This window comes from Stegodyphus dumicola, chromosome 12 (assembly GCF_044657685.1).
Source record: "Stegodyphus dumicola isolate Sdum_Otavi_A_Nest chromosome 12, ASM4465768v1".
NCBI lineage: Eukaryota > Metazoa > Arthropoda > Arachnida > Araneae > Eresidae > Stegodyphus > Stegodyphus dumicola.
The window spans coordinates 92,503,687-92,528,317 of record NC_140779.1 but is presented as its reverse complement, the minus strand read 5'-3'; the positions used below and the strand labels follow the sequence as shown (position 1 = coordinate 92,528,317).

At 33.8% G+C, this 24,631-nt stretch overlaps 1 protein-coding gene across 2 annotated transcripts in view; it reads left to right on the top strand.

Annotated features, from left to right (window-relative positions):
* LOC118195629 (cell adhesion molecule Dscam1-like) overlaps positions 1 to 24,631 on the top strand; it is a 1,218,268-nt gene that overhangs the window by 857,075 nt on the left and 336,562 nt on the right. For both annotated transcript variants that reach the window (XM_085806699.1, XM_085806698.1), the window contains exons 11-12: positions 4,842 to 5,015; positions 15,165 to 15,312. In XM_085806699.1, coding sequence (XP_085662825.1) covers positions 4,842 to 5,015; positions 15,165 to 15,312 — 322 coding nt within the window. The remainder of the gene's footprint in view (positions 1 to 4,841; positions 5,016 to 15,164; positions 15,313 to 24,631) is intronic.

Here is a 24,631-nt window from a genome sequence, read left to right as displayed (position 1 = left end):
AAATAAAGTCCTATAGGTAAAGAATTCGTCCGACTCAATTTTGAAGCTCAAGCTTTGTGGATATGCTGATTTTCTGGGTTCTAATATAATTTATTCATTTGGTATTTTTTATTTGCTTACAATATTCTGCAATATTGAAAATAGTTTTACATGAAATAAAATCCATGATATACTATTCTGATTAGTATTAATGAGCCATGTAACGCCTACTGCCGTCGAATGATCTAATGAAAAAATACCTTTACCGTATAACAATATGAGAAGTTCTCACCGTATTTTCTTAAGGATAAATTTTGTTAAATGTAAAAGGCATATCCCTGGCCAAAGGTTGTAAATTATTGTGGTTGCTTTACGTTAAGAATCATATTTATTACCTTTAAATCATTTAAAATTTAGAAACCTTTTTAAAATGATAGTAATATTTTATATTTAAGGCATATGGAGCAATAAATTTTAATTACATATTCCAAATTCTTATGCATAACAAAATAAACTGTGATAAATATCTAAAATTTTGAGTTTAAGTTGATCGCTCAGAATTTTAACAGAGTATAATATTCCCTCCAAATAAATTATGAACTAGATCAATGTAAAAAAAAATTCATTACAAGAGAAAAAAGGCCCTTGTTTTCAATATCAACAGAAAAGTAAAGTTCTTACTCGAGAATCAAGCGCTATGATAAGAAGTTAGAAATATTTTCTTGTAGAGCAAGAATATTTAATATATGGAAGCAAGTTTAAGATATTAATTTGAGTACAATTTAAATTGAGGTTGAAATACAGTTGGGCATTTGCAGGAATTCAGTCATGTATCGTTTATTCGATTGTGGAAAGTAGAATGCAAATATATCTTCTCTTAGTTAAAGAAACATAAGTAATACACAGAGTTACAATTTGCTATGCTATTCTATCACATGTGATAGTTGCGTGTCTCAAATACTGTTTGAAACACAAAAACAACTTGCGTGTCTCAAACATCAGGAACGCCAGCAGCTGGCCTTTCGTGACGTATCATTCCCATGAAGTGAATGGGAATTCACGTTTAATCTTCACTTAGAAATAAGAAAAAATAATTGCTCTGTTTATAGACGTGTAGGTAGCATTATAAGAACCCACTTCTGTGCAGTCAGACAGTATGTACGACATTAAGTTTTCATAGACTATAAGTTGGGTAGAATGAAAGATGAACAGCTGCATTCAGTGATGAACGTAATTGAACGTTTTCATATTCAACACATTTTGCGAGTAACGACAAAGAAATAAGTGCCGTTACATGTAACTGTAGAACAGGTTTGTACGGTTGCTTTAAATTTTCTTACGCGTAATCTGTCATAAGATATAATATATGTATAAGTCATATGGGTGCCATATCCTTTCTTGTTTACATCATGGCAATCACCAGGCATTTCCTGAGGAATTTTTTGGCTTCTTCAATTAGTGAATATATATTTTGTTTTCGATTAATGAATTATACGGCAATTTTTCATGTATTAAATAAGTCCGTAATAATTTAGTTTCATATATATATATATATAGAGAGAGAGAGAGAGAGGTGAGTATTACATATATGGACAAAATAGGTGTAATGTTATTATGTTAAAAATTTTGAACGTGTGTTTGTGTATCTTTTGAACAATATAATCTGGGCTAAAAATGCACGTTACAACCAACTGAAACTGTTGCTTTCCGAATTTAATATTCAGAAATTTGATTAGAAGCTCACCTGCTAAAAATTGTTCTTCTTGTGCTTCTTGAATAATTTTCTTTTGAATTAAAGGTTTTCTTGTAATAGAGTATCTGCTTTCTGTGTTTTGAATATTTAGTTTAAAATCTTCTCGAAAAGTCTTAAAAGAATGCAAAAATGAAGCGCGGGCTTCAAGAGTTGTCACTTTACAGCAAACTGAATTTACAAAACTTTTACTGTATCTTTCAAATTGTAACAGGCTTTTCTCTCCAAAAAATTAAAAGAAGAGATATTAAGACATTAGTTACAATGATGAAGCTATTAAAAGTGGTTAGAGGTAGGCGAATGCCTCATAACGTAATTTAAATTACATAAGGAACGATAAAATGTAAACATAAGTTTATATATAAAGTAATCGTTTCATTTTGTAATGCAGGACCAATTGGCTAGAGCATTATATTTCACTTAGTGGTAAATCCGATATATATATAAGCTAAAAATAAATTATAATGCATTTCTCAGACCGAAATATTTAATTTTAAAATGCTAGACAAAAATTGGTTTCTTGCAAAAAACTGAGTAAAAAATTATTCTCTATTTAAATTTAAAATTTGATTAAATATAATTAATTGCCGTGAACTGAGAGTTCGTCAGAAGAATGGTTGACCTCAGTTCAATTTAGTTTCGTTAAACAATAAACTAATATGAAGATATTCATTGTTTTAATATATATATGATATAATAGCAAAATTTAGAAATACTGATGTAGGAACACCGAGATGTAAAAAGGCAGAAAATAGGGATGACGAGGCACGTAGTTGGCATATTGAAGACGAAGCATTCTGATTGTGTAGTATGCTAATATGTTACTTGGTACTATTTAAAGAACTTAGTAGTTGAGGAGGTTTTAATTCCATTTTTATTTTCCATTTGAACAATTGTGCCCACAATCACTTGGCACTATTCGTGCCTTTTTACAAAACATTTACATTTTTGATATTCTTTCAAAAGCAAGCAAGACACTGAAGTTACATCATAGCAGGGTAGAGAGGGAAGCTGAAGTGCGTAGTAATGCAAGATGGAAGCACACGAAGAGAAAGGTTTTGGTTTAAAGATCAGTTTTCAATTATTACGTCATTACTTAAACAGCGCTGCGCACGCCATAGAGTGATCCAGAAATGAAGCAATCCAAAGAAGTTATTACAAATTTTAGAACAGAGAGGGAAAGTTAAAAGTTTTACCGTTAGTTTAAATTATAATTTTGATTTATATATTTTTTATCTTACATATATATATGTGTGTGTAAGATAAAAATATGTAAATGAAAATATAATTTAAATTTGCGGTAAAGCGTTAATTCCTCTATTCCGCCTCTGTATTCTAAAAGTAGCAATAACGTTTTCTACACTGCGTCATACCTAAAATAATCCATATCATAGCATACAACCTTTACATAGTGATGATAAAGTACTTAGATACAAACTTCAACCTTTCTCTTTATAAGCATGTAAATGTTTGGAAATAAGCACGATAAGAGTGATAAGAGAATTCTTTCCGAAAATGTAAATTGAAATAAAAATTATTATTTTAGCTACCTTGGCGGCCAGGTTTCCTGTTCGTTAACAAATACGCAGTAAGTTTTCTTACTGGAAAAAAATAAATAAAAATACAAGCACACTTGAAAATTGGAAGGAAAAGGTGTGCAAAACATATCAATACCAAAAGTTTAATAAGAGATTTACGTAATTCGCTGCATCGTCGTCAGGGGTTTTGTACAAAGGAAAAAGTAAATGACCAGCATGTTTTTAGCCAATAAGGATACAAATTCAAGTTTAAAATATAAAATATTCTCATAAATCAATTCAAATTCTGTATCTTAACGAGTTCAACCCCTACATACCAAAGCAAGCAGTGTAAAAACTGTAAAATTATAGCATCAAACAAATAAAAATAATTAAAAAAATATTATTGAGTAGATGGAAACCCCAAAAAATCATTTAAATATAAGCAATACAATACGTGAAAAAGTATATGTAAATTTTGGATCCACACAAGGCGAATTAAAAACTTTAAAAAAATTACAGCAACAAAATCATAACCAAACAAAAAAGTTTAAAAATCTAGTAATGATAATTTCAATTTCTGTGGACTTAGTACAAAAAATAAATAGAAAAGTTTAACTAAGATTATAAAATGCAAAATATAAAATGCGGAGCTAGATCATAAAATCTGTAACATTAGAGTAATAGAAGTTTTGAAACGAAAAAATATATATTCGTTCTGTTAACTGGATTAGGATTTAAACAAGTTATATATATGTGTGTGTTTTTGCAAATAGGTAAATTAAAATTAACAATACCTTAATTCTTCATTTTAATTTGAATATTTCCTCTTTCTCTTCTAATAGTAGCAATTGATTATTAATAAATGTTTCTGGACTGCGTCATTTCTATATTTATCTATGTCAGATGACTTTTACATAAAGCTTTCAGGAAAATAACTTAGTACATATGCTTTCAACGAATAATAATTTTACAGCATTTTTAACTATGCAATCAAAATGAAATCGAAATTAATCCATTTTGAATTAAGATTTTGTTCTGCTTCTTACGAAATTTGATTCTGCTTCTGCTGGCAGTAAGACCCTCCTATCTCAATAGTATCAAAAGTGTAATGGGCACAATTGTAATGCGCTGGAATGGGCACGATTAATGTGCCAATTTGTTAATGGACGCAGAATAAAATTTTAATTGAAATAAAATGAATCTATGAAATCGGTCATGACTGCACGCTTCTACTATTCTGTACTTCAAATCTATTATAATCGCAATCAACTCTCCCAAACCATCATATCTATATATATATATATATATATACACATATATGATTATGTATTTGTGTGTGTGTTTAAAGGAAGCGAGAGAGACGTGGGATTATTTTGAATATATATATATCTGTAAGATATTATATATATATATATATATATATATATATATATATATATATATATCTTACAGATTTTTGTAAGTGATAAGAAAATTCAAGTGTCTGCTATCATTATAAATTTACTATTTCCATATTTTATTTATAGTAGCGAACTTTAATAATTTCCATATATTAGTTCTTCTTTTATATCTGTGTTTATCTATTATTCTAGATCATCCACCAGACAGGTTTAAAACGATAGTTAGCAGCTCCCATATTCATATTCTAGTAAACGGTTCACTGAATTTTCGTAGTGTGGAACCAACGGATGCGGGTTCCTATTTGTGTGAAGCAAATAATGGTGTTGGAACTGGTCTTAGTACAGTTGTGCGATTTACGGTACATAGTAAGTAGATTTATTAATTTACTGTATGTGATTTAAGTTAGATTGGTACACTTAAATAACCTTTGGGTTTTGATTAATTAATAACTTAATAACAAAATCTTAAACAAAGTGTTACAATACTATACAAAATAGTTTTATTTCTCTGTACCTATTTCTCGCTTAGCTTTAGAATATTCACATAATTGAAATGGTATTGCATATAAAAATATATTTTATATATAAACTATACAAAATGTTATAAGGTGATTATTTTTTCAGAACGAAATCATTCCATTTCTTCGTACACATTTTTTTCTTTTTCAGAGCAGAGTCTGTTACACTGAATATATAATTTACAGTAATTTATTTATTAATTCAAAAACACGAAATAGGCCATTATGTGACACCATTTTTATCACAGAGAGCACCATTTCTTACATGGAATCTCTTTTCATGGTATAGTCTTTTCATTGCTTAGAAACATGTGACATTCAAATTGAGCTACATGCAGAACATTCGACTAATGTCATGCTAATTTTAAACAAAAATGCTAAGGTCATAGCAGAAGACTTGGGCCAATACCCGACATAATTTCATTTCTTCGCATTCATTTTGACCCCATATTATTCATTTCTGATAAACCTGCGCCATATGGTATCTTTATTATCTATCTGTTATAATTAATTTAAATTACAATATTACAGTTTCACCAAGATTGCTGCGTTTTATGTGCCTGCGTGTGTATGTCTTCCTATGTGACAGTTCAAGCTAACGATACCTGTATGAACCCGTATATGACCCTCACAAAACCCAACATAAGATTGGCATTCATAATGGCCGTTAATGAAACTGTAGCAAGTGTTGCCCGTTCTTTATAATATCAAAGCCCCATGCAACACATTCAGTTCATTGTCCATTGTATTGCCACTGTATAGAACCAAGTAAATTCTTGTTAACTTTATTTGTTAAATGTTTTCTTGCTTGATCTGTAACTTGTAAATGTTATTCTGATTTCATCTTTCTCTATGTACGTTTATCTATACCCTGACTTTGCATTATAATAGCCATGTCCCCATCATATACTTTTTTCCTAGTGCTGGTGCTTCTTTCAGTATTCCTAACTTTACATACTCAGTGGATACTCCACTGAGCAGAAGTTTTTTTTTAAATCCAACAAACTGATGAGCGCTCAACCCAATGCAACAGCTCTGTCGATGGAGAAAAGAAAGAAAAATGAGATAATTGCCTTACTTAAAAGTGAGAAAATAAAATATTCAGCTCTTGTATGTGCAGCACGGGCATAGGAATTTTTTATTTTAACGTTATGCGGAGGCCCATAGTGTTAATTTAACATTTAAAATCCTCTGACAGGCAAGGCCGTATATATACGGTCTAGGATATTATTGGTGACTTCCTTAAAAAAGTATTCATTCCTTCATCTTGAAATATAGGCAACAAATTAAAATAATCATTAAAAATATATAAATACAGTATATACAAAGTACCAAGGGTTATTTTAACATTAAAATATACAAAGTTCTAAGGTCATAGCAGAAAATGAAATATACAAAATATACAAAGTGCCAGGGGACATTTTAATATTAAAATCAAGAAAATGCCTCTTTCTCGGGGCAGGTTTAGGACATTTGAGCTTTCTTACCAAAACACCGAGCCGATCAGTGGGTTAAAACCATATTAATTCTATCTTGCATGAGATTCCAAATGTTACAAAATACTGCCCGCTCTGTATTCATGGGATACTTTTTCTGAAATGTATTAGAATGCTCTAACATTAGCATATTTTCAACAAAAAAGTATTAGGAAAATTTTAAATGTTGCATATGAAGGTTTTAAAGTCGTAAAAGATGTTTTTTTACAGAAGCCCAAAACAATTTATTTCACTTCACTTTAACGTACAAAATGGAATAGAACGATGTAACATATTGTGCATATGAATAATTTACGAAAAGTTCTTGTTGTCATCGTTCAACTTTATGTGTACATGAATGCCGCTCACTCGAAACAAAAGAAGTATGAAACAATTTTCTTTGACACTCCGTAATTTTTTTTTCTGCCGTGCGTAACTCCTCAGAGATCATAACAATTGAAAAATATACACGCAAAAGAAAATTTGCAATTGGGATACCAAAAGTATTTCAACTTCAACTGAAACTCTCGTATTTGAGCTTCTTTTGGTATGTAATGATGCATTAGAATGTATTCTCTTTTGCCATTTCAATCTCACTTTTATAAAGATCAGCAAATTTTCCTTGATATTTTATTCACGTACTGTCAGCTTCTTCAGCACTTTTATTATTGCGGGAGAAAAACTTCTTGATTTTCAAAATTCTGCTTCATTTGCCGAATTGAAGATGCTTCGAATTTATGCGAGAAAAATTTCAGATGTTTCGTCTCGTATTATTTAATTACCATCGAAGAAATCTACAGCACAAAAGAATTTCCTAATTGCAAACTTGTTCCTTGTTTTAATTCTGATGGTAAGCATACATTATATATATATATATATATATTTTCATTTTAACTTTTGAAGTTACACAAAAATTATCATAAGTTTCATTAAATTATCTTCCTCGAAACGAAACAAAAACTTTCCTAGAAGTTACTGCAAGCACCTATCTAAGATTATTAGGGTATAAGCAGATACGATACATCCATACCTGGTGTTTATTTTCTTTATTTTTGGTCAGAAGAATGTTATCTTATAATGCAAACGTGTGTGTATAAATTTATATAAATATTATATATATATATATATATGTTTAATTATTACTATCGATTATTCCAATGGAAATGAAAAGTAAAAACTATTATAATTTTGAAACTTATTAAAAGTGTACCTTCTAAAAAAATGAGTTTAAAGTTTAGAAATTATAAAACTTTGTAATCGATGTATTTATATTTTAAAAATATAAAGAAGAAATTAAATAAAGTTAATTATTGTCTATTCCAAGCAAAAAGGCTGACCTTTCAAGGGAAATTAGTCCTTTTCGATAAAATCACCAACAATGATGCAATCTGATCCCGTTTCGGCCTATCGCATGTAAATGTATTTCGCGTGTATATATATCTGAGAATAAATGTGGGTTTACTAATTTAAACTATACATGCACTCGACAGAAAGTATTTCTTTTTAACACACCATCGGGGTAACTAACAAAAACGCGTTTTGTAAAAAAAAAAAAAAAAAAAAAAAAAAATTTATAGTATATGAGTATAAGAGTATAATATGACATGAGGTAATAAAAAAACATCTTTACTCCAACAACTAATTTGCATAAAATGCGACATTGTGCCAAATAGTAAAATATGTTTTAACTACATTCACCGTACAACACGAAATAATCTATTCTAGATGAGCGACTTTATACATGTCTTCATTAACGCCATCTAACAACCATATTCAGTTGCTGCAAGTTTTATTCTCGCGGCACAACACTTACGACAACTCTTCGAGCAATATTATAACACTTATAAATATTAATAATATTGAATCAGTAAATAATACTTTTACCTAATGCATATATTAGATTATTTACAATTCATTCAATAAATGTCAATTGCTTTTGCTCTCTTAAGAAAGTTTTACAATATTTCAAGTTGAAAAAATCCATATTATTTTTCACTTTGTAGGGTTCTACTGATTCTAGAAACTTGTATTAATGTCTTGTAGACCTTACTAGATTGGAAGCGAGTAATCGCGTTGAACAGCGAGGCACAACTTGGGCGACAAATGAACATCCTCTGTTTGTGGGAATGATGTAGGCATACGATGTAAAGAACGTAATATGATTCCTAGATTTTAAACGTGGCAACATAATGTGACATTATCAGAAAATAAACTACTTAAGCTGGTCCAAAATTGTAAACGGCGCGTATTTAAATATAGACTAGCAAAGTGCTAAATCAGGAAATAGCTGGTGATAATAATAACAGCAAAACGAAGCTTATCTAAACTTTCAAAATCTCAGAGTAAATACACAACCAACTAATTTACATAATGGTGAGGACAACGGTATATCGAACTCACCAGCGCCGATCGGTAAAGTCGCTGAACACTGGTAGTTCGGTCCGAGGTTCGAATCCCGCGAACGGGCTGGCTGCATGGGAGTTTTCGTGGTTTTCCCCATGTGTAACGTGTATACGAATCAGTTCCCTTAGAAAGTCCTCCACGAAGGCATCCCTCCCCTTAGGAAGATAGCTCTAGTGTGCTTTGCCATAATTAAATACAACAAACAAATGATTGTTATATCATGCACTCTATCATTTGACTATATGTAAAAAACTATATTAATATTAGAATGGTGTGATATATTATGAATCATTTCATCAGTTTTTGGTCTCTATTTGCATACAAGAAGGAAACCTTACTCCCTTTCGCCCTCTCTCTTTATCTGAATTTTGAATATATCCGTATAACAAATGTTTTCTAATAATTTGCATGATTTGCAACACTTCCCAGTCTTCATCTCAAGAGATTCATATAAAATAAATCTAAATTTAAAATCAACAATCAGTTTAAAAGCATACATTCATTACAAGCATACACAAGTTAGTTAAGAACTTTTGAAAACCTCTCCATTTAAAACAGGAAATTAGAAAAACATGGTTAATATAAATTTAATAAAAATAAACTCTCTTTTTTGTATTTTAATTAACAAAACCCTCCCCACAAGCTAACTTGAAACTCCATACAATTAGTTTCAAAATTTACCAAGCATTTCTTCATTAACTGGCTTTTATATGTGGAATATAAATGTCAAGCAATGAGTTTCAACATTTAGCAAGAATTTTTGTGGATCCAGGAGTTTAATATGAACAACATTTAATTTAATATAAGTAATATTGAAAAATTCATATTTTTTTCCTAATTCTGGGCTGTTTTCTAAGGTATTTTTATTAATTAAAGAAAATGTTTAATTTATCCAGCAAATTTATCAACCCATATAGGCAATATGTGACGAAACATAATACTCTTTTTGGTGAAATTACAAGAAAAGCTCTTAAATTGAGAAAGCAACTACTAATTTCAATGAAATGTTTGATACTGTTAACTTCTCTCTATATATAATTAAAAAAGAAACATAAATGTAATAAAATACAATCTAAAAGTTCATTATGTATAGAGAATTGAATTACGAATTGATTAAAATGAATTCATCTGTAAAAAACGTTTTCATACTGAACAATGAAAGGGCAATTGATAAATCAGGCTTTAAAAGGTACACATAGCAAAAGAATAGAAAATTAATGTTATATTGATTCAGCCAAGCTGTTTCTGAAGAAGATAAATGTGAACTGAATAAACCTTGGGCCATTTTCCTGACTTTCCAGCAAAAATGCAAATAATTGGAAATCATATAATTAAATAGATAAATCATACCCAATTAACTGATAAATTACTTCATGTCTGATAAAATGCTAACCTGAAAGAATTTTTCTTCTTTAATTAAAATAATAATTAAATTTTAAAAAGAAAAATGTAATTCTAGTTTTGAAATTAAAACAAGCACTAAAATGTGGTTAATTATTGAATTAATCAATAATTTAATATAAAAGAAACAGTTAAAAAGCTAAATTAAACTGGACGGAGTTCATTTGTCTATCCGAATAGGTAAAATTTTTCAAGCTGTATAATGAGCAATCCAGGATAAATTTTTAAATTTAAGAGTTAATTTTATTTGTATTTATTATTTATACTGTCGCATTATTTAAAGATTACACTAAGTGGGAGCTGTTATGGGGTACAAATTACACGCTACCAGACAGCCAGGGGCGGAGTATGCGGTTTTCATATTATCCGTGCGTGGCAGTGTCCAAGCAAGCACATTCAATGCTATCCGAGGAAAAGTGTAAAATATTAACTCGTGGAAGTCCGACTAAGAAAGTTTTGTCCTAAATGAAGAAGTCGGAGGCAATCACTAGAGTTGTATGACCAAAAAACTGAAAATGTAAAATTCTCCGAAAATGTCGCTCGGGAACATATCGAAGAATGGTTTGATAGTTCTTCGACTGAGTCGGGCTTTCATCGTTTGAGTGACGCAGATATGGTTTCAGATGTCACGACAGCGGGAAAATACTGAAAATACAATAATGTGCAAAAATTAAGGCCGAGACCGTTTTTTAAAATATAACATTGTGCGAAAGCTTTCCAAATTAACACAAATAATACCATAAGATTCCCAAGACGCAAAAGCATTGGTAATGTAAGCGAAACTTCCCAAGAAAGAAATCAAGAAGATAAAAAGGAACTTTATTGAAAAAGAGGCATGGAGCACAATGTGATAGAATACCGAAACATCCATGTGACAGGTGTCCAGCTAGAAGCATCCAGCCTTTAGTAGGAGATATGATCGCTCCGTACTACCGTGCAGGTTTAACATCGTCTCTCCATGCTGAATGTGAGGTTGTCAATGAGTTGTTGACGCATTGGCAACAAGTTACGTGCTGTCACGCGTCTCCCTTGAAAGTCCTATACATGCTCGATTGGATTCAGATCCGGAAACCTTTCCGGCCAATCCATGAGTTCAATATCCTTACCTTCCAGCATCTCTTAGACAACAACTGCGCGATGAGGTGGACCTTTGTCGTCCATGAAGAGGAACTGAGGACCCACAGCACCTTTCAAAAGACACACGTAAGGAAGGAGAACCTCGTTACAATAGCGGGCGCCGGTGACTGAACCTCCTTGAAAGACGTGAAGATCGTACCACTATCAAGCATGATGCTTCCCCAAACGAAAATTCCACGACCTTCAAACCGGTCCCTTTCGATGATGATGGAGAGGATATTTCGTGTTTCATCACTCTCTTCAAATGTGCATGCATCTAGAATCGCTACACAGACTAAATGTGCTCTCATCCGTAAAGAGTACTCGACCCTATTGATTATGTGTCCAATTCTGGTGTTCCCTGCAACACAGAAAACGTCTTTTCCAATGAACACGCTTTAATGATATATAAAACACAAATCGTCGTTGAAAGAAATCCCTATTTTGCAGCCTCCTGGGTCGTCTTCCTCCGTCGTCCAGTCCCCGCCTGCTCCATTTGTTTTGAAATTTCTCCCGCCGTCTCCCGCCTGTTCCTTCTTGCCTGTAGGGCAATATACCGGTCGTTCTCTGCTGTGGTTGCTTGTGGACGACCACTGCTCAACCGTCGGCCAGCTGTTCCTGTAGTTTGAAATGCTTTCCAGAGTCGTTAAATGATGATGTGAGCATTCCTGAACTCTGGAGCCACACTTGTCACACTTCGCCCTTCCTCAGTTTTTCCAACGATTCGACCTCGGATAAAATCATTCAGAGGTCGTCTAGCAGATTGATTGTTCGACATTTCACATTGAGGCAGTAACTCGACGTAGTTAAAACCGATATACGCCATGCAATAGCTTCTAAGAAATGCTGAGCTCGCACCGCCGGCGATCTTTATACCCCTTCGACACTCCCCCATCACGTCTAGTGGCACATATGCGCATGTGCTACCTTATCTGATCCTATTCAATCTCCTGATTAGTGGTGTTTCAGTCCACTATGCCTCTTCATTCCGCTTATAAGCTAATGTTTCAACTCCGTCCTTAATTTTTGAACACCAGTGTACAAGCAAAAACGATATTGAAATTACATTAGTCCCGAGGTAACAATGACTTCTACTGAAACTCTGTTGGACTTCGTCCAGCAAATGATACTTGAATTCAGTGATGAAATATAACTTCGAAAATATGCAGGCAATTCGACAAAACTGATAGCCTGAATTTGCCATTACCTCTATAGGGTTTCCTTTACTTTACATAACAACTTATTTTAAGATGGAAATGGAGCTGGAGACAAATGGAACAGGAGACTGGACGACCGATATCACATTTTACCGTGGCTAGGAAGATGCACAATGGGGGTCTTCCATGACGGCCTGTGCGTTATATATCTTGATATGTGTACGTTATATATCATTTGCTGAATCTCTCACTTTCCTCGCCAGGATGCAAATTTAAAGTTATGTGAAGTGAGTATTTAAACTGACAAATTTTGTAGCTTAATTCAGACCGTGATTTCGCTAGCCAGAGCACGTTAATAGTTTGTCCTCTGCGTAAACGCAGAGTTTCTGATACGCCTTTTTGGCCATTTAATAAGTACATCGCTATGTAGGTTGTTGAGTCAGCCTAGTCACCCTTAATTTGTTAGTCCATCACTATTGTTTATCTTTGAAATTATTGTATAACTATTTTTAAATTCTACCTCAAGTCGTCGGTGTTATTGTAAGCACCAAAGACGTTCATTTGTGATAAGAGTTTGATAAATGATAAAAAGTTATTTCACCCTACTTCTGTGCTGGTATTCTTTTACGTCTGTGGAAGAAGTTACGAAGTTCCCTAGTGAGATCTAGCGGTATATATGATAGCAAAGAAAGTTAGTAGATCTTACAACCTGCTTCCTTGGCATTAGCCCAGGTTAATCGAGAATACACTGCATATGAATTATATGTAATTTTGTAATACAAAAATAAAAATATCATTTATAAATTTCAGGCAGCTGGCGATTTAATTAAATGTACGATATGTTATTCATACACCAACTCAATTTGAATACTGTAGTATAATATTAATAACATTACTTCGCTAAATTGATTTAATAGCCAAACATAAAATACAAACAAGTGGTAAAAAGTATACAGTAATAATGTAATAATGAAGAAATTATTTTACTACAGTATGCTATATACACTGATAAGTATTTGGACACCTGTGATAGAAGGGAAAAACTAACTTTTTTCAAAATCAATAGTTGGTAGGACCTCCACGAGAGGTAATTACAGCGTGGACCCTCCGGGGCATACTTTCCACAAGTCTTTGGATGATAGCTAGTGGTAATGTCTTCCACTCGGCTTGGAGAAGACACAGAAGTTCCTTCACCGATTTTGCACGGGTAGTGCACCCCTGAATTCGGCGATGCAACTCGTCCCAGAGGTTCTCGATAGGGTTCAGGTCTGGACTCTGGGCAGGCCAGTCCATTCAATGAACTCCATTGGCACCATACCAAGCCTTGGTTAGCGTCGATACATGACAACACAACTGGGATTGCCGTTCTGAAAGTAACAGGGGTCCAACCCGTAAAACTGCCACAACGCAGGAAGCATATTGTCATCCAAAATAATGCAGTAGGCATCGGAGTTGAGCTTACCATGAATGGGGACCAAGGGTCAGAGCCCATACCAGGAGAAAAACCCGCAGACCATAATTCCACCTTCGCCAAATTTGACTGTTGCCACAATGCATTCTGGCAGGAGACGTTCTCCAGGTAGACGCCAGACCCAGACCCTGCCATCCGAACGGTAAAGTGTGTACCTTTATTTCTTCACTCCAAAGAACTCGTTTCCACTGATCTACGGTCCAATTTCGATGTGCTTTGTACCACATTAACCGAGCAGCGCGGTTGGACTTTGTGATCAAAGGCTTATGGGCAGCAGCACGACCATGAAAACCAAGCAGATGTGCCTCCTGACGGATGGTATTCATTGAAACAATACTCCCGGATGCCTGTTGAAACTCCTCGCGGATGAGGGCTATCGGTTGAGTGCGGTTCTTCCGAATTTCTCTGAACAGCACTCGTCGATCTTTATCCCCCAGTTTCGTTAGTCTGCCGACTCGGGGCACATTCCGACAATCACCCCTCACCTTCCACTTCTTCATCACATAAGCCACTGTCGATATTGGGTACTTCAGATCGCTAGATATGTCCCTTAAGGATCGGCCATATTTGTGATGCCTGATAATTATACCTTTCTCGAAATAAGAGAGCTCCGAACTGCGAGGCATCTTGCATGCGACTAAAGACGATGCTGTTTCCTATACGATATATACTTGCGGAGTCCGTGGCGTACCTTGGGACCGCAGATATCGTCATTTGCATATGTGTCCAAATACTTATTGGTATTCAGTGTATAACTGACTTGTGAAAAATCTAAAATGGAGAAGTATGTTTTTTAGTTATGCTTGGAGGGCTGTGTTCCCAAGACTGCAGTTACAATAATTGTCGGTTAAGCATGCTTTTATGCAACTGCAACAGTCCCTGTGCATATCTAAGTATCCTAAGAGCAGACAATTCTCATATATATATGATGTGTAAAATTATTGAAGCTAATATAACATTTTTTTTCCCTTTAGGTGCTCCTCAGTTTCAATCCAAATTTATGGTTCTGAGTACACGACGTGGAGAAAGGGCTGTAATAGAATGTGTGCCTAAAGGGGATAGGCCTATGACGTTCACTTGGCGAAAAAACGGGCAGATAACAGATCCAGCAAGCGAAACAAGGTGAGCATCTAAAATATACATAATCCTTCTTGAATCAAATTTTTCTTACAAAATGATGTATTTTAATTTTTTAGATTGACTGTTTTTAAATTTTGCATATTAATGATTTCATAAAGTAATCATTTTAATATTGTTAATTTATGGACCAATTTGCAATATAGAAGTATGAGACACAACTATCTATTCAAAGCTTGACATTCTAGCAAAGTATGAAACTTTAGTCATCTTATTAGGAATATCAAAGCAAGAACGTCATTAACACATCAGAGTTCATAAAAAGCTTCATAATTAAAAAATAAATACAACATTTCTAAAAATCTAACCGCAATAACAAATATGTGAAACAAATATATGTTAGATATCTAAGAATGAACACGATGGCTATGAAAAGTTATATAATGTATCCATTACATTCGTCTTCCTTTTCTTGGATGTTATAGGACTACTGTGGCTTCACAAATAAGTTAGAAAAGGAATGAAAATTATTCAGTGCTTTGTCTTGTCTTGAAATTGGTATACATAAGCCCGAACTCATATATAATGAATTATCATATACGCTTAAGTCTTCATTTTTTTCACTAATTTTACAGGAAATTCGAATTTCGAAATTCTTCTCTGCCTGATTTGAAAGCAAGCATAGCATGTCATGTTGCTGCACCTGATCGAAAGACCCACCGCTGTAAATTTGAGCACGCTAGCTGAATTTTACAGCTGTGGGTATATAGCTTACTTTGAATTTGCGTTTGATGCAAAACGCATACTGAAAAAAGCTGCGGTTAATTTCATTTTGTTGTTGTTTGTACTCCTCTTTATAATTTAGCGGTCGAAATTTGAACTATTAAGTTTCATTCCAGGTTTCTTCTCTTCATGTCTATATAAGATATATACCAAATTTCAAAGGAATAGGTGTACAAGAACGGGCTCTAGTAGGTACAAATACAGTAACTTTATTTATAACCCCCCATTATATAAAGAAACATAAGGAGATATTATTAATGCAAACATTAGCCATTCACCAAATTGCTTTTTAAGATAGTAAGGACTGATAGAATTGCATTAGTGCATTAGAATATTAGAAAATAGAGCCCGTTTTTCAAATTATACTACATTCTCCGTTTTTGGTCACTGGGAAATAATATTAAAATAATGAGAGTGTGAAAATATGAAAATATTAGCGATATCATCTAAGTTATAAATAAATACACTTCTTAAAGAAGATAAATATTACGTACTTAATATTTATGTTGAATTATTTTCTTTTATTATTATAATTTACATGGAAGAAATGATTGACGTACACATGTTATAACTGCTATTGATATAAGCGAAGCTAAAAGAGTAGTAATAATAAATCGCAGCTTGAGTAAATTAATTTAAATAACAAAAATCAGGATATGTTCAATATTTTCCTGCCTTCCTTTGAAAACTCTGTTTATTAGGTTTCAAAACTCATAGATGTCAAAGAGCGGTCCTGTAATTAACCAGATATTGTAGTGAAAATTACTACCTGCCACATTTTTGGGAGGAAGCATTCTGTAACTGCAATGCTTTAATTTAGAAGTACGTGATATATAGAGTTGAAAACACTAAGAATATTGAATATGTTATACTTATCATGTTGATTGCAAAATAATTAGTTTTTTTTTCATCATAAAACTGTTATGTATTTAAAAATTGGATTTTTATAGTTTTTGTATTGTATGTATTTTGCAAGGCCTTAATCTTAAATTCACATTAATTTTTACATTTTCAACAAATTAAAAAAGGGGTGTTAGAATTATGAATGTTCTAATTTTCCCTTGAATATTTTGGAAAATCATTTTGATTTACAGAGTGAGTAGGTTTTAAATAAAATTATATAGTTTCAACGGAATCAGGCATGATTCCCTATTCAGGAGAAAAATAATTTTGCTAAAAATTTTACCACAGGGGCATACGTCAAATAACCTTCGAAATCAGTGGAGTTTTATTTAAAATCTATGTCAGTTTTCAGTTTATTTTTTGCTTACTTTACAGCAAACTTTAATAAATCCAGAATGTAAGCAATAAAGCTTAGATCCAGAATATCGAACCATTGTAATACAAACAAGTTGTAACTGGGAATTCTTAGTTTCGAGTGTCTGATTTAAGTTTTAAACACTTTTAAGATATATTAATTTATTTGATTTACTAATTTAAGTTTTAAATTCTTTTAAGAAATTGAAGTTAAAGCTAAAATTTATGTTAATCTTGTAGAGACATTAGATTATTTGAAGCAGGAAGTATGAAAATATGCGATGTCCGCGCCGGGACTCGAGCCTGGACCTCTCGAATACGCGCCAAGTGTGTTACCGTTATACCACGAAAAATACCTAATACACCCCTTCTTTTAAAGGATAAATGCGGATTAGGAGACCCAATTGCCAGATCCTGTTGGTGAAGAATCATCATCCACCAACTTTTACTCTGGCGCCACTGTAGAGATGTAAAAAATGTGCAATGTCCTCGCCGGGACTCGCACCTGGACCTCTCCAACACGCGCCGAGTGTGCTACCGTTACAACACGAAGACATGCAGAAAGGAGGGAGTTGCTTTTGAATGATAGCATATTTTGGGGGCTTTAAAGAAGTAGAAAGTGAATATTTTTTTAAGTGGCGGGCACTAGCTCTTTTTGAACTTTCGCCAGTAATACAACCAGAAGTGGCGGTCATTTTATAATGCGATACCTAACAGGCGACCGCTGTTACATCCTGAGAAAGGACAGATAAGTTACATCTATGCCTTCTTCGGGATTCGGACTCGGGTCCTTCGGTATGGCAGTGGGCTACCCTAACAACAATACCGTCTGGGCGGCAGGAAGTCAATATAAGTTAGTCTCTTTACCTTGTGAAGCGGAGTGGTTACCAAACACTAAAATGAAAACAGACTGAGTCTGTCTTCTTAAAGTTTAAATATTATATCTTCAGAGCAGGCCCCTTCTTCATCGACGAGATATATCATAAGAATCTCAAAATAAAAAACAAATTAAACAAACATAGTTAGACCACTTGTAAGACATGGTTTGTGCTTTAAATGCACTAAATTTATAAGGAAAATCATTACTTTTTAATTTCTGAAACATATGAAGAGGAATTCAAACCTCACTTTGAGATAATAACACGTTCAAGAAAAGTGTTTTAATTAATTTTTTTTCTATTTCATTTAAATTAACAAGGAACTTTATTTAAGCATATAACTCAGGTGTGCTATCTGGAACAATTATAGATATATTTCCTCTCTAGCAAAAAACCTAATTGAATACGTTCCTCAGATTTGAATCATTAAAAGAGGAATTAGGGACCGTTCGTTATTAATACAAAAAATGGAAGAATTTTACAGTTAATGAACATAAATGGGTTTCATTGATTGAACTTTATTGTGATACTGCTCTGAAACAAAAATTCGGTAAACTCTTCTTAATGAAGTTTTGACTGACTGAGCATATGTATGTTCACATTTACTTAAAAGATATCTATTGCCTTTCCTAAAGCATATTATTGTGAAAACAGGCTCACTTTGGTTTCTTTCAGAGCAAACGTTGTAATCGATAAGATGTTAAAGCATAGCTAAGAATAAAATTAATTTCATTTCCTTTCATTTTTCCGTTTTCTAGGATAGAGAGGAAAGCTTTATTCTCATTCACATCAGAATGACCTTTGCTTCTGTATTCTTGACAATCCAAAATAGGTAGACATGTTTTTAATTTAATTTGTTATTCTGTTGCCGATAATGAATGGACATAAATTCCCTTTATAAATTATATTATAGCAGTAGGAAATACTCTCCTTTATACTATAATGTAACTAAAAAAACTATTCCTTCCCGCTGAAAAATGAACTCTCTTATGTTTGAAAAATTTTTGATTACAATGGAAAAAGGAATTTTTTATAATTCTTCTTTGTGAATATAATCTGTCTGTCCCAAAGAAAAAAAAATTTGAATGTGGAAACCTTAAAGGATAGGATTCAGAAATTTCACTTACACCTCCTATTGGATGGTATTCGAGAAGTAACTCTCACACACTTGCAATTCCTCTAGAAGGTTTTTTTTTTTTTTTTTTTTTTTTTTTTTTTTATTTTTTTATTTATTTTTTAAGTTAAAGAAATTAAGCAACGTTGATGGGATTTGCAGACAAAGAATTCTGAAAACAATGTATAACGTGCATAGGGATCGGAAATAGAAAAATTTCAGTCACACCCTTCTTATTGAATTACATGAATGATAAAGTCGTGGTCCATGATACTTTAAATAGGTAAACTTCGAAAAGCTATAGCAGGCACAATAGAAGTGCTGGCTATGAAAAATCAGTCTTGTCAAATCAGTCTGAGTTTAATAAACGGTGGTTTGTTTATCGATTAGTAAGCATTTGTTTTGATTCCTTGAAATTTGAACGTAATAAGCGGCTGAGTTTATTAGCCAGGGTATTTAATACGCGGCGGGCATTGTGTTTAAATTTTACTGACAGTGACACCAAATGTGTTTCAATGATATTAAGTGTGTCAAATTTTCATGGTACAAAATATACACCGTTATTGCCATAAAAAATTGTGCACCAAGAAAAAGTTATCAGAATCGAGCGAAATATTACAAATGCTAATGCGATAGCGATTAAAAATTCAAATCGAAAAGATCATCTTAAGAGAAAATATAAATGAATGAAATTTCTATGTAGCCTGTTGGACCACTCCTATCGTTAAGACATGATGCAATACGCCAGTCCATACGTCCTCATTTCATTCTACAGTAGCTGCAAGCTCTTTTCTATTCGGCGCAGAACTCCCAGTTTGTCTAACATGTCGTTCCAAGGTGGATCCTATATATGTTCGATCGGTGACGAATCGGGGAAATCAGGCAGATCAGGGGAAAATGGTAATGTGGCGGAAGCATACCTGTGACACCCTTGCTTTGTGCGGCCGAGCATTGTCCTGTTAAAATTGCCTCTTGAGGGCTTTCCTGTGATTGATAGCACATGTGACTGAAGGTACCACATATCCTCAACGTACCTTTGGACTGTTATGGTACCTTAGATTAATATTAGAGGTAACCAAATGTATTCGACTGCACCCCATATCATCACACGAACTGTGGAAGCTGCAATGCCATTGTAAAACTAAAGTAGGATTGAGCCGGTCATTGCTGAGCCTTGAGACTTACACAGCTGTTATCTCTGCCCAAACAGGTCATTTATCTCTGGAGATGACCAGTTTTCACTTGATTACAGTCCAACTTCATCCAGCGGAATAGCGGTCGGAAAGTACTTTCCAGTCCCGTCCATTCGAAAGGGTTGTGATTGGCAACACATGTAATGGGCATTGCGATAGCAAATTTCCTTCACTCAGGCGCGTAGCGATCGTACGAACAGACACAAGAACCCTTATCAAAAATACTGTCTGTGTTGGATGGCATGCAAAGATGCGCGTGTCACGTGATGTGGTAAACTTGTCGGCTATCAGCCTGCCGAGGGCGTCCTGAGCCAGTACCTCCTACATACAAAGCCACGGCACGGCTGACACTACGTCACTAAAGTCGTCCTTATCTACAGACAGCATGGTTGCCACATGAAGCCACTCATCGCTGTTATTCCCTAAGGAATTAAATGATAAGAATGAAACTTGAGAATTTTGAATGCCAAACAAGTGTAAAGTTTGTTGAATTTTTGCAATTTTCCTTTTTTGTTATTGAGAAAGATACAATTGCATATTCTTCAAAAATAGGAATTTAATTGAAAAAGCTTAAATTTATGGAATTTTTTGCGCCTATATTGAAAATTAACAGTGAATAAATACCGATATAGGCTCAAAAATAGTATTTTTCATATTGCTCAAAAATAGTATTCAAATTATACTCCAGGTTTATTATATGTTACGAAATTCAATCCCACAGTGAAGTGAACAAGATCAAAACCGGAAAATTACTAAACAAATATGTGTAAATAGCAAATGTTGTTAAAAACTGATATTGCAAAAATAAAATATGATTAATAAATTTAAGATTAGGGATCTTTAGTTTTAATCAACTGTTAACTTGTCATTATGCATTATTGTTGCTTTTTTATTAAGGAAGAGGATATTTACTAAAATATATATACAAAAAAGAAACCAGCAACAGCCAGATCTTAAACATTTATTTTATTACCACCATGTGAAGTATGTTAAATCAATTTCTGTTCTATTATTTTAAGTGTAAAATTATTTAAGGAAAGTTAAGATACGTATTTGAAATTAGGGAACTACTCTGATATGCGCCCTCAAGGCGCCAAATTTCTCGCCAAATATTTTTGGCGAGAAACTCCACGCTGCCATATTGCTATCTAAATTTTTTGTCTACATTTCGAACTTTAAGCCTAAAATGTCTCCAAAAACACGGTTTTCGCGAATGCAAAAACCACGTTTTGAACACACAATTTAAGCTAAAAATCCGAAACAAGAACAAAAAATTTAGATAGCAAAACCGTGAACTTTCTAACCAAAATTATTTTACAAGAGTCCATGTACACAGCGATATGTTTTAATTTAAAAAAAAACATCTACGAATGGCACCATCTAGGCAACGAACGAATTTACGAACTACGCACACCTCGCTTTAATAAATTAACATAACAATAAATTTCAAAGAATACCATGTACACAGCATCCTGTTTCAACTTAAAAAAACATCTACGAATTGCACAATTTAGGCAACAAACGAATTTACGAACTACGCGCACCTCACTTTAATAAATTAACATAACAACAATAAATTTCAAAGAATACCATGTACACAGCGTTCTGTTTCAACTTTAAAAAACATTTACGAATTGCACAATTCAGATGGTACGCACTAATCAACAAAATAACTAAAATAAATTTCAAACAATTCAAAAAAACAACAATAACAACAGAAATTCATACTAAAAAAAACAATGAACATTATATTCTACAAAATAAGAACAAGAATAAAATAAAATGCACTTACCATTAATGCTTTTTCGAAGAGCAGATATACCAATTTCATACCGCCTTTAACATGCCGCCACGTAATCACTAGTATCGTATTTATATGACAGCCAGACACACTATCCAGAAAATTCATACTATGGTCCACAAATAAATAAAATAACAAATAATCACAAATCCCTACTTCTATCACGCACAACCACTAAAAATAATCTCCCATACCTTCTTTCCACACCTCCAAATACCCATTGCCCCTCAACAGGATGACCACGACGATATTTCCTTATGCCGAACTTCAATTCAACAACTTTCACCATTAAATCTTTTCCCCCTAGCTTCTCAGACACAAAGCATGACGGGAACCAACGAACTCCAGCGAAAGACTTTTCAACGTCAACAGGGTTGCCATGCAACACGCAATCGCGCGAAAAACCAGCGCTGAACACATATCGCCACATTTGGCGAAATTAGGGCGTATATCAGAGTTGTACCGAAATTAGGAAATGCAGTCGATGAAGTGTAAATCGGATATACATATTTATTTATTTAAAACCGAATGATATAAGCCTTCTGCAAGGGGGAGACTACGTTTCATTTTCTCTCGTCTTAAGGGAATAACAGCGATAAGTGGCTTCATGTGGCAACCATGCTGTCTGTAGATAAGGACGACTTTAGTGACGTAGTGTCAGCAGTGCCGTGGCTTTGTATGTAGGAGGTACTGCCTAAGCCCTCGTATAGAGGATCTCAATTCTTATCCATTGGTGCCAACACTTCCTCTTAGTAAAGTTAAAATGGCTTAGGTGGTAGAATACTCGCTGAGTAGACCAGCTGCCTTGCATCATATCATACTGATGATTCTTCCCCTCTCGAACTCTGACAGCTGATAATATTGCTTTGGTCTCTAGTGAAAAACTGATTCTCTGCAACAAATAAAGTAGAGATAAAATACGTTTTCATACTACTTTTATGCGCGAGAGCAGAGCAAAGTTCAGCGCCTTCTGGTGTCAATACGCAGTGGGCAATGAAACTGTATTTCTTATAAATTTGCATATCCGCCTCACACGTACTTTTATGCTCAGTTTTGTAACGATCCGACAAGTATTCTTTCTGCAAAATTGTTTGTGGCAGTGAGTGTTTTTTAGGGTAAGCCATACTAGATATATTAATTCTAATTAATTTTAAACGTACGGTTTTAGTAAGTAATCTAAATACCGTTAATTGATCCCATATTACTTTTACTTTTTCTTAAATAATTTTAATTTATTTAAAGAAAAACAAATTCCAGTTGCTCTCAGTTAAAATATTTTCTTGCATATTATGAATATAATATGAATATAACTAAATTGTTGTTGATGTTAATAGTAAATTACATCGTTACTTCATACTAATGTCAGTGATTTAATTATTTTCTAAAGGTCTGTCTGCAGACTATGTAATTGAAATATAAACATAAAACTAAATATCGTTGCACAATATGGACGTTTTCATTATTTAATAATATATTTTAAATGAACACATACTTTAATGACTGAGATTCCTCTGTGTACTTTTTAATCTGCGAAAAAATAAAAGATTATGCTGAATACGAGGGTGGGGCAAAAGTCATAGCAACTATTTTTTTTTTTTTTTTTTTGTAGATATGTGAACGGATCATAAAACGTATATGTGTCGTGTAGAAGTTCTGCAGGCATAGTGTGTATGCAGAACAATAGATGGCTCTGTGGTAGCGAGGGCTCTGAAATCAGTCAGTTGGTGAGTGTCGTGCAAGATGGAAGTAACCCGTGTTGAGCAGCGCGCTTGCATCAAAATAGCCGTTCTTCGAGGGAGAAATGCGATGGAATATCACAGTGAATTAGTAGAAGCCCTTCGGAATAATGCCCTACCATATCGTACGATAGCATGGTGCATAGGAAAGTTTCAGCAAGGACGTGTGTCAACCAGTGAAGAGCAACTTTCGGAATGACCGGTGAGGGTGCGGACCGACTTGGCACGTGCCGTCATCGAGCACCTCATGGATGAAGACAGGCGATGGACGTTACTGGAGTTAGACAGGGCAAGTGGCATCGAGAAATGCACCGTCCACAGAATATTGCGTAATGAGCTACAGCTACGCAAAATGGATTCGCGGTTTTACCGCATGCACTGACGGAAGTTCAAAGGTAGGTGCGCTATGCAATATCATCCGACCACTTTGCAAGCTGGCAACAGGACGGCAATTAATTCTTGTCACGAATAATCGCCATCGATGAATTTTGGACCAGGACATACGAACCAGAACTGAAACGTCAGTCTGCGGAGTGGCGACATCCTGGATCACCAATGCAGCAGATGGTCCGTCAGAATCCTTTCCCAGTCAAATTGATGGT